Genomic DNA, 16621 nt, shown 5'->3' with positions numbered 1-16621 from the left:
AAAAATCGAGAAAAAAGGATTAAATTAATAACTTTAAAGACTTAAATTAAAAAAGATACGGTAGGAGAAAAAGTCTATAATAAATTATGTTTCAATAAATGAAAAGAATTATAAGAGAGAATAAAGATGTTTGAAGAAAAAATTAATAAGATAAAACAGATTTATAAATAATAAAGAAATAATGACAAATAAGAAAATATATAAATAAGTAAATGAATAATTATATTATGTGTAATATTAATATGCTATTATTGTAAACGAAAGATAAAATGTTATTGTAATGATGTAAAATGATAAAATATATTTTCTCTTCTATCATATTCAAAGAGATTGGCGTGTAACCAATTATTATGTAAGAAATAAGAAGAAAAATAAAAATAAAAGATGAGACAAATAAGTAGGTAAAATAAGGAGAGAAGGAAAGATATGAAAATGATGAATAATGAGAAGAGAAAAAAGAATGAGTTAAGGGAGAGATATAGAAATGGGAGAATGGGATGAATATTTTAAAATAAAAATAATTAAAATTAGATCCGTGGAAGGCGCGCGCTGCGAGCTAGTCCTATTCTAAAAAAGGCATGTTAAGTCGATTCTCGAATGTATCGGTTTATCTTGAAAATCTCGAAATGTATTGTTGCCTCTTTTCCGTCGCTCTGATTGGTTTTTATGGTGTTGCATGTTTCGTGTCATTTGAGTGTTTGTCATTTGACATCGGGAAGGTTATATTGACAGTGCAATACAAAGAATTGATAAATTAATAAGAGAAAATAATTACGAAGGGGGTAATTGTGTTCATAAAGTATATATGTCATTAAAAATATATAATGCAACAGAATAAATGGCGCGCGCGAAGCGCGCGCTGTTTTGTTCTAGTATTTCACAAAATTGTACTAGCGGAGGCTAATAAATAATAGATAGTAATAATAAATTCTTGTTTAAAAGAATTTTGTGCTTTGTTAATGAATTTTTTCATTTTTTGATTACAGGTCTGTTGTGCAAATTACTACCAATGCACAGGATATGTAATTTTTTTATTTGAAATAGATATTTAATAATTTTAATACACGTCGTAATATTTGAAAATGTCATTTATAGAATAACTTTTGTATAAAAATACTACCAAGTCTCATACCAAATATATACTACATCACAGTTTATAAAACAATAAATAACCTTAAGAATAAAATCTATTAATTTGATAAAATTAATTAATTTGGATTTTTAATATCCTCTCAGTGGTATAAATAAATTTCATGACTGTCGTCATAACAACTATTATACGATGATTAATAGTTTTGGCGACAAAGTAGTTTTGGCGACACAGTAGTTTTGGCGACAAATTATATTTCCAATATACTAATGGTATATAGGTAGATTTCATGACTGTCGCCATAACAATCTTTACATCACTATGATTTTCGCAGATTGGTAGTTTTAGTGACCAAATAACGAATATATTGTTACTGACAATAAATTTCATTATAGTAATTATCAAACGATATATTTTGTTATTTAACAATGAAAATATTAGTATACGAATATTAATATTAGATATATATACAATTATTTAAGCGAAATTAGATTTTCAATATTTCAGCAATATATAGGTAGATTTCGTAACTGTCGTCTTAGCTGCCTTAATACCGCAATGTCTTTGACGACGGATGTCAAAACTGCCAAATGTAGTCAAAACTGCCACTTCATTTTAAAAAATGTCGTGGAAACTACCCCTGGACATATATATATATAATTATATACTATAGAACTATAGAGTTATAGATAATATGCAAATATTTTCCCCCAAAAGATAATTTGCAGAAAGGATATAAAATTTTACAAAAAGGTGTGAAATCCCTCTAAAAAAAACCTTACAAAGGTAAAAACAATACGCCAAGTACATAAAAAATATTTTATCTTGTATGTATCTTTAATAAAAAAATTCCTTAAAAATAATTTTTTATAATAATTTTCCCTCAAAAAATCATTTTCCTAAAAAACGAAACCTCAACAAATAATTTTCATAAAAAAATATCAAAACTAAGTATGAAATCAATAATTACTATTAGCCAAGTACTTAAGAGCAATTTGTAAATTTGATATAATATTTGCCGTGAAATATCAATTTTATACAGTAGAAATATTATACATGAATTTTCCCTAAGAAATTAAAACGCATTTTATATTTATTCAGAGAAAATTGATTTTTAAATTATTTAATGAGAATTAGGATTCTTTTAATGCTCAAAACACTTTTTATATAATGTATATAATTTAAAAAAAAAGTTTTACGCAAGTTTTAAATCGCACAGTCTTTAAATCGAAGTAAGTTATGAAAACTTGGCGTGCCCGGATTGTTTACATTATAAACAAATATATCTCCAATAAAATGTAAAATATTAGACATTATGTAATTAAATATTTAATTTGTATTTGATTACGATTCGGAAAGAAAAAATGTAATTTGCAATTAACAATTACATTTTTTTTTCGAAACAAATATGTGTTTTCTTTACACCAATTGATTCCTCTCATTATTTTGTACGTAAAAGTATTAAGGTAAGATAATCGAAAAATGAATATTTTATAAGATATTTTATGGTTTATGTAAAATTAAGAAATGATTTCAAGCCTCATAACTCGGAAAGTACTTAATGAAAACTAACTTAATTATAGTGTTTTGGAAAGCTCTCGAGATAAGCTACAAGAATGTGCAAAAGCATATAGGGTATCCCATTTAAAAAGTTGGAGGTGACCTTCACATAACCTTGACAACGCTATTCGAGGTCATAATAATGTTTCTGTGTAATGCACCACATAAAACCCTATAACTTTTGTATGAAACATTTTTTTTTTAAATGCGTATTTTTCGAAATATTAAGGGGTTTCCACACTTTTGCTAAACTCTGTATATATTATATATTTATTATATGAATATGATATTATATATCAACAACTTATAAAACAATATATTTTTTAAAAACTTTGCTTAAAATTGGAAATTTTTGTTTAATATCCAATTAAGGAATAAATTTTTTTGAATGTCATAAATCTATGAGTCCATTCTCGTATGTTTATCGTTTTATTGTCGTTTGCGGATAATATTTTGATATCCGATCATGAATGCGCTCGCGAATTTATTTTGAAGGAGAGAGAGAGAGAGAGAGAGGGAGAGTGAGTCCATACATTTTGTGTCTGTGAAGCTGGCAGGACAAAATGCGAATTTTAAAATATATTAAGAATTCTGATAGCACTTTTCATAATTCTACTTTCCTGATAAAAATTAAAAAGGTTTTACATTCCTTACATTAAAAAATCAAAATCGAAAAAATGTGCCAATTTCGCAAATCAACATCCTTCCCTCTAAAGTGCCAAAACGTGTTGAATATCATTATTTTTAACAAGAGTTTCCGATAGTTCTGTTCAAATTCGGCCTATATATGCAATTTCAGATTGATATTTCAAAAATCAATAATTTTTAAAAAAATTTTTAAATTCTCGCGCAGCACGACACTTAGTAAAAATGTGTCGTGATGTTTCGTAGTTTTAACGGCAGTTCTCAACAATTCTATAAAAGTTCTATTTTTAAGAAATATAGACTCTCGTCGCCGCGCGCTTCTACTCATGCAGATTGGCCGATCTTCTTTGATTAATTTTTTGTTAATTATTACGAATATCGCAAAACAGTAGAGGACCTTCCTTCTTAATTTGAGCCAATCTATCTTCACACTTCGGGACCGTAAAAAGTTATCAGCCACCCTGTATATATATATGAAATATTAATTATTCCGCTCCCACTGTTACAATATCGACAAAATTTATTCTTAAGAAATGAGTGAGCTGTAAACATGATTGCTTGAAACATATCTGCTTGTTGGAATCGATTTGAAATAACTTTTCTCTCGGACTGTAGAAAAACAATAGCTAACTATTGGCTCTCTTGCGTCCTTGTCGCATACCATACCATGTTGTGCTTAGTTCAGAGTTTTGTACAGAGTTCAATAGGTCTCGCCATTTGATTCTACCAGTGGGAATAAGAAAAATAATTTATTTTATTCAAAACATAAAATATGAAAATTAGATAATAAAAACTTCAAAACATATGTTTTGAAGCTTTTATGGTAAATGTTTACTTTAGATTATAAACACAGAACGAAAAATTTTTATGTTAACATATACGATATATGTGATTTTTATTTTAACATATATGATATATAGGGTTTACTAAAAGTGTGGAAACCCCTTAATATTTCGAAAAATACGCAGTTTTAAAAAAAATGTTTCATACAAAAGTTATAGGGTTTTATGTGGCGCATTACACAGCAACATTATTATGACCTCGAATAGCGTTGTCAAGGTTATGTGAAGGTCAGCTTCAATTTTTTAAATGGAACCCTATTTTTTATTACATTATCTTGCAGCTTATCTTGAGAGCTTTTCAAAACACTATAATTAAATATTTTTTCATTAAGTACTTTTTAAGTTATGAGGCTTGAAAGTTACAGTACCGCCAGCATTTGTATTACCCAAGGTGATCTTTCGAAATGATAGACCGTAATTGTGTGTGTGTGTAAATATTATATATTATATATTATATATTATATATTGTTAGCTTTATTAAATATAGTTAGTGGAGATAGAGCAATAAGTATAGTTCATTTTTACAACTGCATACTTTTGCAATCATCAATATAATTTGAATATATAGTAAGTCATTAAATATAAAGATAAAATATATGTATATACTTATCCCGAATGACGTAAAAATTCATACATGATAACTGATATAAATTTAAAAATAATTATATTATTATATTTATATATTCACAACTAATTAAGGATAATAAAGGATATTATTGGCGTTTTCTTTTTCACTTATAAATTTTACAATCAGTTTGTGTAATTATCGGTCATATATAATGTTGAAAATTAATTATATTTCCATATTGAAAAAAATATTGTTTATTGCAATCATTAGATATCGCTTTGAATACTCAAAAACACAAATTAAATATGTTATTATATTCCGTTGTTTACAATTATGAAAACGGATGTGATATTTTCTAATAATCAAAATTTTATGGAAGGAAAGATTAAAAAATTTCTTTCATCTTCATTGATAAATCTAATATTAAGATTAAACCTGAAAATAACAAAAACAATTTGGAAATATTCTAGAAATACTTTTTCTACATTATGATTTATTGAATCGATCAGAAAAGAAGAGAAACATTAATTTAATTATATTGGTTAAATAGTATCAACTGGACTCAGTAAGGCATCTTCTATGTTCTTTCTTAATGCTATAATATTTTTCAGACAAAATTCGAAATTTGGTCTAGAATCCGCTGTACTCCAGCAACGTAGCATCAACTGATACAATGCTGACGGACAGTTAAGAGTCATCGGCAATCTGCCTCCAGCACGTACATAATTTATCTTCTTCATTACTACTTCTTCATTAGCCTTGGCAATATAAGGCTCACCCAACGATGTAATTTCCCACATTAAAACACCAAATGACCAAACATCGCTTTGAGAAGTAAATATTTTGATCATCAAAGATTCGGGTGCCATCCAGCGAACAGGAAGCAAATCTTCTCCTTCCTAAAACATGATTTTAATAAAAATTTAAATTTCTGGTTCAAATTGTTCATTTTTACAATATGTGCAAAATGAAAAACGTTCATTTATCTCTTGCTATATATAAATAAAAACTATTTATATTCTATATTACTTCAGAAAACAATGCACGATACTATTATGATAAAAAAATGGGAAGTATTTTCAAAAGAATTCATTTTTTAATTTTTTTTAATAATTGTATTTATACCACGCGATAATAATCATCCTTGTAGATATCTTTAGCTAGTCCAAAATCTCCAATTTTGATGACACGATTCTCGCGATTTCTCGAAGATACTAAACAATTGCGACATGCTAGATCTCTATGTACGAAACGCAACTCTTCCAAGTAGCAACAACCTCGCGCAACATCTTCGCACATGGTGAGCAAATCCTGCAAACGCAGAGCATGCGAATCTGACGCATGCAAATTTCGACAATCTCTCAAATATTTTAACAGATCACCAGTTTCCATCAGTTCCAACACTAGTAACGGAGAATCCCCATCTAAACAAAACGGCCAACAATCTTAATATATGTTTGTGTCGAAAATGATTCATAAGCTTGGCTTCCTTTAACAATTTCTTTTTCTCAGGGGAAGAAGCATCTTTCCGAACCGTTTTTATTGCAATGGATATCTCTGTGCCCGATTTTTCTAAGTTCTTCACTTTTCCTTGAAACACCTGCGAAATATTTCACACAAATTTACATACGTACTTTATTAGAAAATGTATAGTGTAATGTCAAGTAATATTATATTAAATGTATATTTTACTTTATATTAAATGTATAGAGTAATGTCAAGTAATATTATATTTTACTTTATATTAAATAATTCAACGAAAAATATATAATAAAGTGCATGTTTGTTGTCTCATGTAAATTTTATATTACTTATAATCTATTATAAAAATTTATGTAATTTATATCTTTATTAGAAAATACATATCTGTTTTGTTGATCCAGAAATTTGATCCTAATTTGAAACATTGTTTGAAAAAATTAATTTTTACCATTCCGAATGCGCCGCTATCAATAAGTTTTGTAAATGTAATTTGTTTACGTGCGATTTTAGTTATCGCATATTCATCCGGATTATAATGTAACATAGGACTGTAAATCATATTGAATTGAGTGTATTTTATGGCAAGGTACTTTATGTAGAATCTCCAATTCTATATCGGTCATTGTTGAAGACAAAAATTGTTCATTATTACTTCTGTGTTGACGATACACTGTTATAAAATTTCGACTTAATTATGTAATAATATGTATTATAAAATTTTTCGTTTTTTAGTAAATTTATTCGTTTACTTTTATATAAGTAAATTACTATTTTCAATAAATTTTTAGATATTATATCAGATATACATATATGTATAATCTACAATTCAAGTTGATACCTACATCAAATATACATACTTACAACAATAAAAGTAGCAGATGCAGATTATAGTAACTATAACGATAAAACCTAACATCAATAATAAGTAATATTTTTTCGCTATTATTCCAGGAGTGTCCGAAATATCTATATTAAGCAAAAATATAATTTTAATATCTTCCTGTGTGTATGTTTTTACAAATTTATTTTTACTTGTAACTTTATTACAAAAATTTAATTGTTTTAAATTTTAGGCCTATTCATATTAAAAATATTAGTACATAATAATAAAAATATTAGTACATAATATTATAAATACATAAGTACATAATATTAAAAATATTAGTACATAATAATATAATCTATCTATGCAGCACAGAATGTTACAACTACTTTGCAACAATATTGCAATATTACAAATTGCAATGCAACATTACGCAAACATTGTAGAAGTATAAATTAACAAAGTATGAATTAGATATTAGCAATATGATATTTATATTTTGAAAACATTGGAAAACTATAACACTCTTTAATTTATCTATAAAAATAATGTAATAATATATTTTTTTATATTTGTATATATGCGATGAATTTTACTTTTTTGGAGAAGTCAAACGAATTAATGACACAGAAATAATATCAGTCGAGTAAATATAATTCTAAGCTAAAGATAAGCATTGCTATTTTTTTATTAAAATATAGATAACATTTTATATCATTGTCACAACATATTTTATGATATATTTTCACTTCATGTACGAATACGATATTAATCTTCAAAGATAATATATCTTTTTATTATATTAAGAATGGATACTATTATATCTATCATTATATTTTTCTATGCATTTTTATGTATTTTTTACATGGAAATATATATAATTATAACGGATTCTTAAAATTTTTAAATAAAAATATAATTAGTGATGTTTAATTAATTCTATAACTAATATTTATATGTGTACAAAGTACCCATTATAAGAGTATATAGAACATTTAAAATAAAAAAAGTGATTCGTAAGTAAGAGTTTAAAGTAATTTTGTATAAGAATATAATATTTTATGTTATATGATTATGTTTATACATAATTTTTCAATGTATTATCTTAGATATGATTATCTTAGATATTGGAAACTTCTATTTATATCAAGCTTTTTAATTTAATTATATGTTTCGAAGATATTTATCCATCAAAATCAAAAATATTTTATACGTAATATTATTAAATGATTGCAATAACATTGCATTCTTTCCAACATATTACACTGTGATATTGCTACAATATTTCATTGCAAAAAGCGGACATCTTAATTTCATCACAATCTGATAACAATAACTCAGCAGAGTTTCATAATCGATTTGCAATATTGCAATGTTTCAATTAAATTATTCTTCAATATATCTGCAACCTTATTGTGCTGTATGGATATCTTTGTTTGCTTACCAAGTGTTGAAAAAATAAATCTTTCATCAGCCGGCCATGTAAAATTTTCCTCATATTCGGGATATCTCAATATCAAGCGAAACTTGTATAAAGTTCCAGATTGTAAATTTCCGATATGGTACATTATTTCTTTGTTATAATTTATTTTAATGTAATTCGTTGTTTGCAACTTTTCTGTTGCAACCTCTTTGTACTCTAATGTAGAAGAGACCGTCAGATTGATGTTTGAGATCCATGAAATATCTATGCTATTTATGTTGGCCCCGCTCAAATTAATATTGTTTGGTTCTGAGTATATGTAAACGATCTTGCTTAAACTTTCGTTGTAGAAATCGCTGAAATTATTTAGATACACACGCACGTATATCAAGTAATCTTGTACTAGTAACGACAAGTTAATCTTTGTCAAAAATCTGCCGTCTGCCATATGTTTCGGCACATTGATAAATTGTTTACTTTCTTGTTGCGTGCCGTTCACTAACTTCCAATGCACTTCGTCACGGCCACGCAGTTCACTTTCTTGGGTGACATCCAACGAACTACTGCTATGGTAGGCGTCAAAGCTAGAACACTTATGTTTTCCGGTGCATTAAGCTTGCCTGAATTAGTTTTCATTGATATCACATTCGAATCTAATCGATTTATTGATAATTGATCAAAGTAAAAATTGCTTAAAGTAAACTTCAACTTGTACTCTGTAAATGGTGTTAAGTTCTGAATCTCGTAATATCGCTCGCACGTCAGCACATTGAATTTCTCAGATTTGTTGAGATTGTCTAAACAGCTTTCGGAAATAGTTTATACAGTAGTTGGTAGATTATATTTTTTGCATCCAGTCTTTACAACCGGCACCGGAAGATTTACAATGATGCTGTTTGATGTCGTTGCAGTCACATTCTCAAAATTATAAACTTTTTCGTCAGGTGTCAGACATCTCATTGGAGGATATGGTTGTAAAGATTTATCAAAAGCGTGAATTTCATGAATTTTATTTTTATCTGAGCTTATTATTATCTTTTCAACATATTTGTATGCATTTGAGACGCTCTTGAGATTTGCATATTTCTTGTTTCAAACGTAAAGGGTATATTGAGACGAATTATTCGCTGAAATGTAAATGTTTGTTTTGTCAATCGTTATAGATCTAAAGTAGATGTTATCATTTATCTTTTTTCTGTGTAAAATTTTATTGCACATAGAAACGTTAAGAGGATGCCGGAGTCGCAGCCGAACTCCGACGGGTAGGCGCCCTCATTTTAACATAACTAAAAGTGTCGGTACATTACCAACACTTATAGTTATGTTACCGACAGTATTTTCTAGAATAAAAAGACATGCATATTTTAGAAAGAGCAATGTGAAAGCTTTTCTTTACATTGTGTTTATTGGAACAAAAAATATGTTGCATTTTCACTGCTCTATCGTCTCGCACAAGCAACGATTTTAGAGCATAGATCTATCTTTATTGCGTACATATTTAAACATAATTCTAATATCATTGCTCTCATTTAGCTATGTTTCTTTATATATATAATAAAAATATATTGTGAAAATATTTATAAATATTATATACTTATAAATTTTATGAATACGATATTACATCAAACAATTTGCATAAAACATTTTATATTGTTAGCTTTTGATTATATCGATTTAACAAATGTCATGCATAAATTGTAATTTGTAGAAAGTTATATGCAAATATCCTTCTTATTGTATATACAGAGTGTCGTAGAGTACTATACATATATAAGCGCTTGTGAGGAGCGCAGTAAATTGAAGAAAAAAGTCCCATAGCATTTTACGATTTTCGCAATAATAGAAATTATAAAATAAATAAATTATATAATAATATTAAATAAAATCGAACGAATGTGTATCTACGTGTGTGTGTGTGTGTGTGTGTGTGTGTGAGAGAGAGAGAGAGAGAGAGAGAGAGAGAAACGCTCGACCGTTCGAGCTATTGCATGGTCCAGCGTGTTAGGCTTTTCGTGCGTCGGCACGTGACAAGGGGAAGAACAGCGGGACATGCCGTTGTCATTCGTTACGTCATCGCCACGCCGCGCTGTCCCTCCCCTTGCCGCGCACCGACAAAATGCCTAACACACTGGATAATGCGACAGCTCGAACGGCCGAGCGCTTCTCTCTCTCTCTCTCTCTCTCTCTCTCTCTCTCTCTCTCTCTCTCTCTCTCTCTCTCTCTCTCTCTCTCTCTCACACACACACACACACACACACACACACACACACACACACACACACACACACATATACACACACACACGTAGATACACATTCGTTCGATTTTATTTAATATTATTATATAATTTATTTATTTTATAATTTCTATTATTGTGAAAATCGTAAAATGCCATGGGACTTGTTTCTTCAATTTACTGCGCTCCTCACAAGCGCTTATATATGTATAGTACTCTGCGACATTCTGTATATACAATAAAAAAGATATTTGCATATAACTTTCTGCAAATTACAATTTATGCACGACGTTTGTTAAATCGATATAATCAAAAGCTAACAATATAAAATGTTTTATGCAAATTGGTGTAATGTCGTAAAATTGATAAATAATATAAATATTTTCATAATACATTCTTTGTTTCAAAAGCATCGAAATGATAGATTTATATCGATAATATAATAGGTTTCATCGTCCATTTCCAGACGCAACCATAATATATATTTTTTTCGTCTCTCCGATATATGCAAATGAGATATTTGTACTGAGGCGTCTTTTTCTAACGATATTCATTAGAATATTGTGATCAGATATGATAAATGTAAGATATATGAATAATTTATCATTCATATATCTTACATTTATCATATCTGATCTGACATTCACCTTTGGAAAAGGCAATTTACTTTCTGCTATAATTTAAAAAAAATGTTGCTTTGTACATTTCACATTATTGAAATATTTTTCTTTACAAGGATTTCCTTCTAAGACTATAGTTTATAGTAGTGTAGGGAAAGCCGCAGCATAAATTTCATAGCATATGCTATCAAGTTGAAACATTTCAAATATTATATTATTTGTAGGCAACGGCAATAAAAGTAATTTTTTTTAGGCACCAATAGACCACACAGCCGGGTAAGCTATCGTACATTCGAAGCTTGGTGTTATCAAAAAAATCGCCAGCGATCAGTATAATTTGCTCAATAATTTGTTAGCTTTTGTCGCTATATGACATGCTACAATTATATAAGAATTATCGCAATATAATATAGCACACTTTCAAAATAAGAATTCTCTTATAACGTGTAAAAATCGGTTCAATGATTCATTTTATCTGGATTTTTATTCTTATCAAATATGCCTTTTAGTTGAGGCAGTGTCTTTATGATCTCTGAATTAAATTTCGTTTAAATTTCGCTTCCAGAATGCACAGGCAAATCGTATCTGATGTAAAACATTTTTGAAAGTAACCAGCACACAAATTAAGATCGCTTTTCGAATTTTTTTTGAATAACCAACATACAAATTAGATCGCCTCTGGATTTTTTTTTCAATAATCAGCTCACGAATAGATCGTCTCTGAAATAAATATTTTAATAACCAGAGCACACATGCAAACCGCATCTGGTAAAATATATAATCTGTACGTGTGTGTGTGTCTATATATATATATATATATATATATATATATATATATATATATATATATATATATATATATATACAGGGTGACCCATTTTAACTTAGGCAGCCAAATAACTCGAAAAATAAGCAAGATAGAGAAAAATGTTTTAGACAAAAGTTGTATGGTTTCGAGGGGGCCATAAGATGGTATCATTGGTTTGACCTTGAAGAGTCATTTGAAGGTCACGTGAAGGTCACTTCAATTTTTTTAAATGGAATACCCTATATATTTTTGTACATTCTTGTAGCTTATTTCGAGAGCTTTCCAAAACACTATAATTAAGTACCTTTCCGTTAAGTACTTTTTGAGTTATGATGCTTGAAATAATTTCTTAATTTTACATAAACCGTAAAATATCTTGTAAAATATTCATTTTTCGATTATCTTACCTTAATACTTTTATGTACAAAATAATGAGAGGAATCAATTGGTGTAAAGAAAACACATAGTTGTTTTTAAGAAAAAATATGGAATTGTTAATTGCAAATTACATATTTTTTCTTCGAAACAACTATGTGTTTTCTTTACACCAATTGATTCCTCTCATTATTTTGTACATAAAACTATTAAGGTAAGGTAATCGAAAAATGAATATTTTACAAGATATTTTACGGTTTATGTAAAATTAAGAAATTATTTCAAGCCTCATAACTCAAAAAGTACTTAACGAAAATGTACTTAATTATAGTGTTTTGGAAAGCTCTCGAGATGAGCTACAAGAATGTACAAAAATATATAGGATGTTCCATTTAAAAAAATTGAAGTGACCTTCACGTGACCTTCAAATGACTCTTCAAGGTCAAACCAATGATACCATCTTATGGCCCCCTCGAAACCATACAACTTTTGTCTAAAACATTTTTCTCTATCTTGCTTATTTTTCGAGTTATTTGGCTGCCTAAGTTAAAATGGGTCACCCTGTATATATATATATATATATATATATATATATATATATATATATATATATATATGTGTGTGTGTGCGCGTGTGTGCGTGTGTGTGCGTGCGTGTGTGTGTGGGTGGGTGGATGTGAGTGTGGATGTGTGTATGTATGGACGTATGTATGTATAAAAGTGACGCGAGAGTTACATGAGGAAGCGAGGTAATAAGAACGAGCGAAATAACAACAAAAGCGAACGAGATAGAAATAGCAACAAGGATTCGAGCTCGAGAATCGGATCTTTCTTTCACACTATTATTTTCCTCTCGCTCGCATCTATTACTGTCTCACTCGCTCTCGATTCTTTGGTCCGCTTATCTTTTCGAACTGTCTATCACGATTGTCAAGTGTGACGGAGAAAACAAGACCATGAGTAGAGAGCGAGCGAGATGACCTATCATCAAAGAGTTCCGAAGTCTTACAATCGGTTTCTTCGCTTCCTCTATCTATTCCGAATTCATGAAAATGTAAACATCTTATAAAATAAAAATTGAAACTTTTATTTTTAATTTCATCGGTTTGAAAATAATTTTAATGAATTAATGAGATTTTTGCGATTTTTGCGAAATGATATTAAACACGACGTAAATCGGATAATTTTTAATTAGTCTGATAATACAAGTTTTATAATTATATATTTAACTAAATTTATGCGATTTATATCGTGTTTGATATTATTTTAATCGCAACATTCTCATTATTCTTTTAAAATTACTTTCAAATGAATAAAAAATGCATTTTATTTTCTAACATGTATTCGTGAATATTATAAATAAAGTCTCATGTAAGAGACTTCGCAATGTTCAACATCGGAAACTTTTTCGTTATTTATAATAATTTACGACTTTAAATTGCCATAAAGTAAAAACTAAAACTTTTATATTTTATTTGATCTTTTTTGATAAAAAGGGATTAATGAAATTTTTCCGTTTAAAATGACATCGAATACAATATAATTCGGATAACTTTTACTTATTGTTATATAAGTAAAAGAATGTATCTAATTGAAAATTATTCGAATAAAATGTTGGGTTGTTTAATGTGATTTTAGTCGTAAAAACCATATTAATTCTAAAATATGTTCAGTAAGATAAATTAAGTAATGTAAAAATTTTAGTTTCTAATACATTTTCAATGTTATCAATTGTGATGTTCACATGACATCTTCTGGTACATTTAAATATGTGAAATAAATAAATAAATAATTTTAATATGTATAATAAATTAAGATAATTTGCTTCACTGCACAATATATAGATCATTTAATATTAATTATATCGACCATATTTAGACCAGGAGACGTCATGTGAACACCACAATTAATAACATTGAAAATGTATTTCAAACTAAAATTTTTACATTACTTAATTTATCTTACTGAATATAATTTTAGAATTAATATGATTTTTACGACTAAAATCACATTAAACAACCCAACATTTTATTCGAATAATTTTCAATTAGATACATTCTTTTACTTATATAACAATAAGTAAAAGTTATCCGAAATATATTATGTTCGATGTCATTTTAAACGCAAAAATTTCATTAATCCCTTTTTATCAAAAAAGATCAAATAAAGTATAAAAGTTTTAGTTTTTATTTTATAGCAATTTAAAGTCGTAAATTATTATATTATAAATTATTATAAATTATCATAAATAACGAAAAAGTTTTCGATGTCGAACATTGCGAAGTCTCTTACATGAGACTTTATTTATAATATTCACGAATATATGTCAGAAAATGAAATGCATTTTTTATTCATTTGAAAGTAATTTTAATAGAATAATGAGAATGTTACGATTAAAATATCAAACACAATATAAGTGGCATAAATTAAAATATCAAACACAATATAAGTGGCATAAATTTAGTTAAATTTATAATTATAAAACTTGTATTATCAGACTAATTAAAAATTACCCGATTTACGTCGTGTTTGATATCATTTTAATCGCAAAAATCTCATTAATTCATTGAAATTATTTTCAAACCGATGAAATTAAAAATAAAAGTTTCAATTTTTATTTTATAAGATGTTTACATTTTCGTGAATTGCAAATGGATAGAAGAAGCGAAGATACCGATTGTAAGAGACTTCGGAACTCTTTGATGATAGGTCATCTCGCTCGCTCTTTACTTATAGTCTTGCTTTCTCCGTCACACTTGACAATCGTGATAGACAGCTCGAAAAGATAAGCGGACCCAAGAATCGAGAGCGAGTGAGACAGTAATAGATGCAAGCGAGATAATAATAGGAGCGAGCGAAACAGTAATAGATGCGAGCGAGACAATAATAGGAGCGAGCGAGACAGTAATAGATGTGAGCGAGAGGAAAATAATAGTGTGAAAGAAAGATCAGATTCTCGAGTTCGAGTCCTCGTTGCTCGTGTTATTTCTCGTTCGCTCTTATTGTTATTTTTATCTTATCGCTCTTATCGTTCTTATTATCTTCTCGCTTCTTCACGTAATTCTCGCATCACTTTTGTACATACATACGTCTATACATACACACACTCACACACACCCACACACTCACACCCCCCCCCCCACACACATATATATATATATATATATATATATTGTGTATATGTATAACTTACACAGAATATTTTCTACGTAACTCGTTGTAACGCTGTTTTCCCGCAGCTTGTTACGCGTACGATTGTTACGCCGCTGCGTGACAGCGAGTATCTATGACGCGGAATTCGAGAAAGAAAACAAGAATGTAAGATGACAAGAATGCTTTAATGTGCGCGTACATGTATACTGAAGTATACTATTACACGCAAGATGAAAGAGAATGATGGTACGAGATTGACTCTCCTTGTCACACAAACCGACTATAGCGCCGTCTGTCGCGATAGCGAGCAACTAATCTACTGCTCTGTTTTACTCTTGTATCGCAGTCTCACACTCAACAATATGCATGAAAATTTTGCGTACCGAAATTATTTTTACTACGATTCTAAACTCATTTCTAAAAGTTTATTTATATTCCTTCATGCAATCTCTAACAGGAAACTATGTTATTTTGTACATATAAACTGCAACATTTTTATATTAAGCAAGTTTTGTTACGGGTTGACGTCAGAAGCTGATAAAAAAACTGTAATTTTTCAATTTTTTTTGTTTTTGACATAAAACTAGTAGGTTCCTGCTTTGTTTTTATATATACTTTAATCGTGGAGAAGGAATTATAATTCTGTGCAATCAATAAAAAAATTTCGGTATGGAAAAAAATAATCGTTTTGTCGGTAATCCGGCATCCTCTTAATGTCTGTCACAATTATGCGATCAACACTTAAGAGGATGCTGGACCTTCCTTTTTTATCGATAAAATAAATAGACCGAAAACTTTTTATTAATTGCACAGAATAATAAATGCTTCTCCACGATTAAAGTACATATAAAAATAACCCCGGATGTTCCCGGTTTTATATAAAAAAATCAAGAAAATTGTAAAATTACAGTTTTTTTATCGGCTTCTAGCGTCAAGTCGGAACAATATTTGCTTAATATAAAAGTTTTGCAGTTTGTATGTGCAAAATAAGATTACT

General features: G+C 28.5%; 1 protein-coding gene, 1 long non-coding RNA gene and 1 pseudogene across 2 annotated transcripts in view; 2 read left to right on the top strand and 1 right to left on the bottom strand.

Annotated features, from left to right (window-relative positions):
* Positions 1-1267, top strand: part of LOC145960822 (somatomedin-B and thrombospondin type-1 domain-containing protein-like) — a 28503-nt gene extending 27236 nt beyond the window's left edge. The window contains exon 5 of the mRNA XM_083080520.1: positions 987-1267. Within this exon, the coding sequence (XP_082936646.1) occupies positions 987-1039 (53 nt within the window). The 3' untranslated portion in view covers positions 1040-1267. The remainder of the gene's footprint in view (positions 1-986) is intronic.
* Positions 1-16621, top strand: part of LOC145961072 (uncharacterized) — a 64776-nt gene that overhangs the window by 46062 nt on the left and 2093 nt on the right. The gene's annotated exons all lie outside the window — the stretch shown is intronic.
* Positions 5179-16621, bottom strand: part of LOC145961068 (proto-oncogene tyrosine-protein kinase ROS-like) — a 92786-nt pseudogene continuing 81343 nt past the window's right edge.

Source organism: Camponotus vicinus, unplaced genomic scaffold (assembly GCF_025532165.1).
Source record: "Camponotus vicinus isolate PSW18456_S1 unplaced genomic scaffold, iyCamVici1.0 SCAF_10, whole genome shotgun sequence".
Classification (NCBI taxonomy): domain Eukaryota; kingdom Metazoa; phylum Arthropoda; class Insecta; order Hymenoptera; family Formicidae; genus Camponotus; species Camponotus vicinus.
The sequence above is the reverse complement of the archived record's forward strand: the minus strand, read 5'-3'. Positions and strand labels throughout refer to the sequence as shown.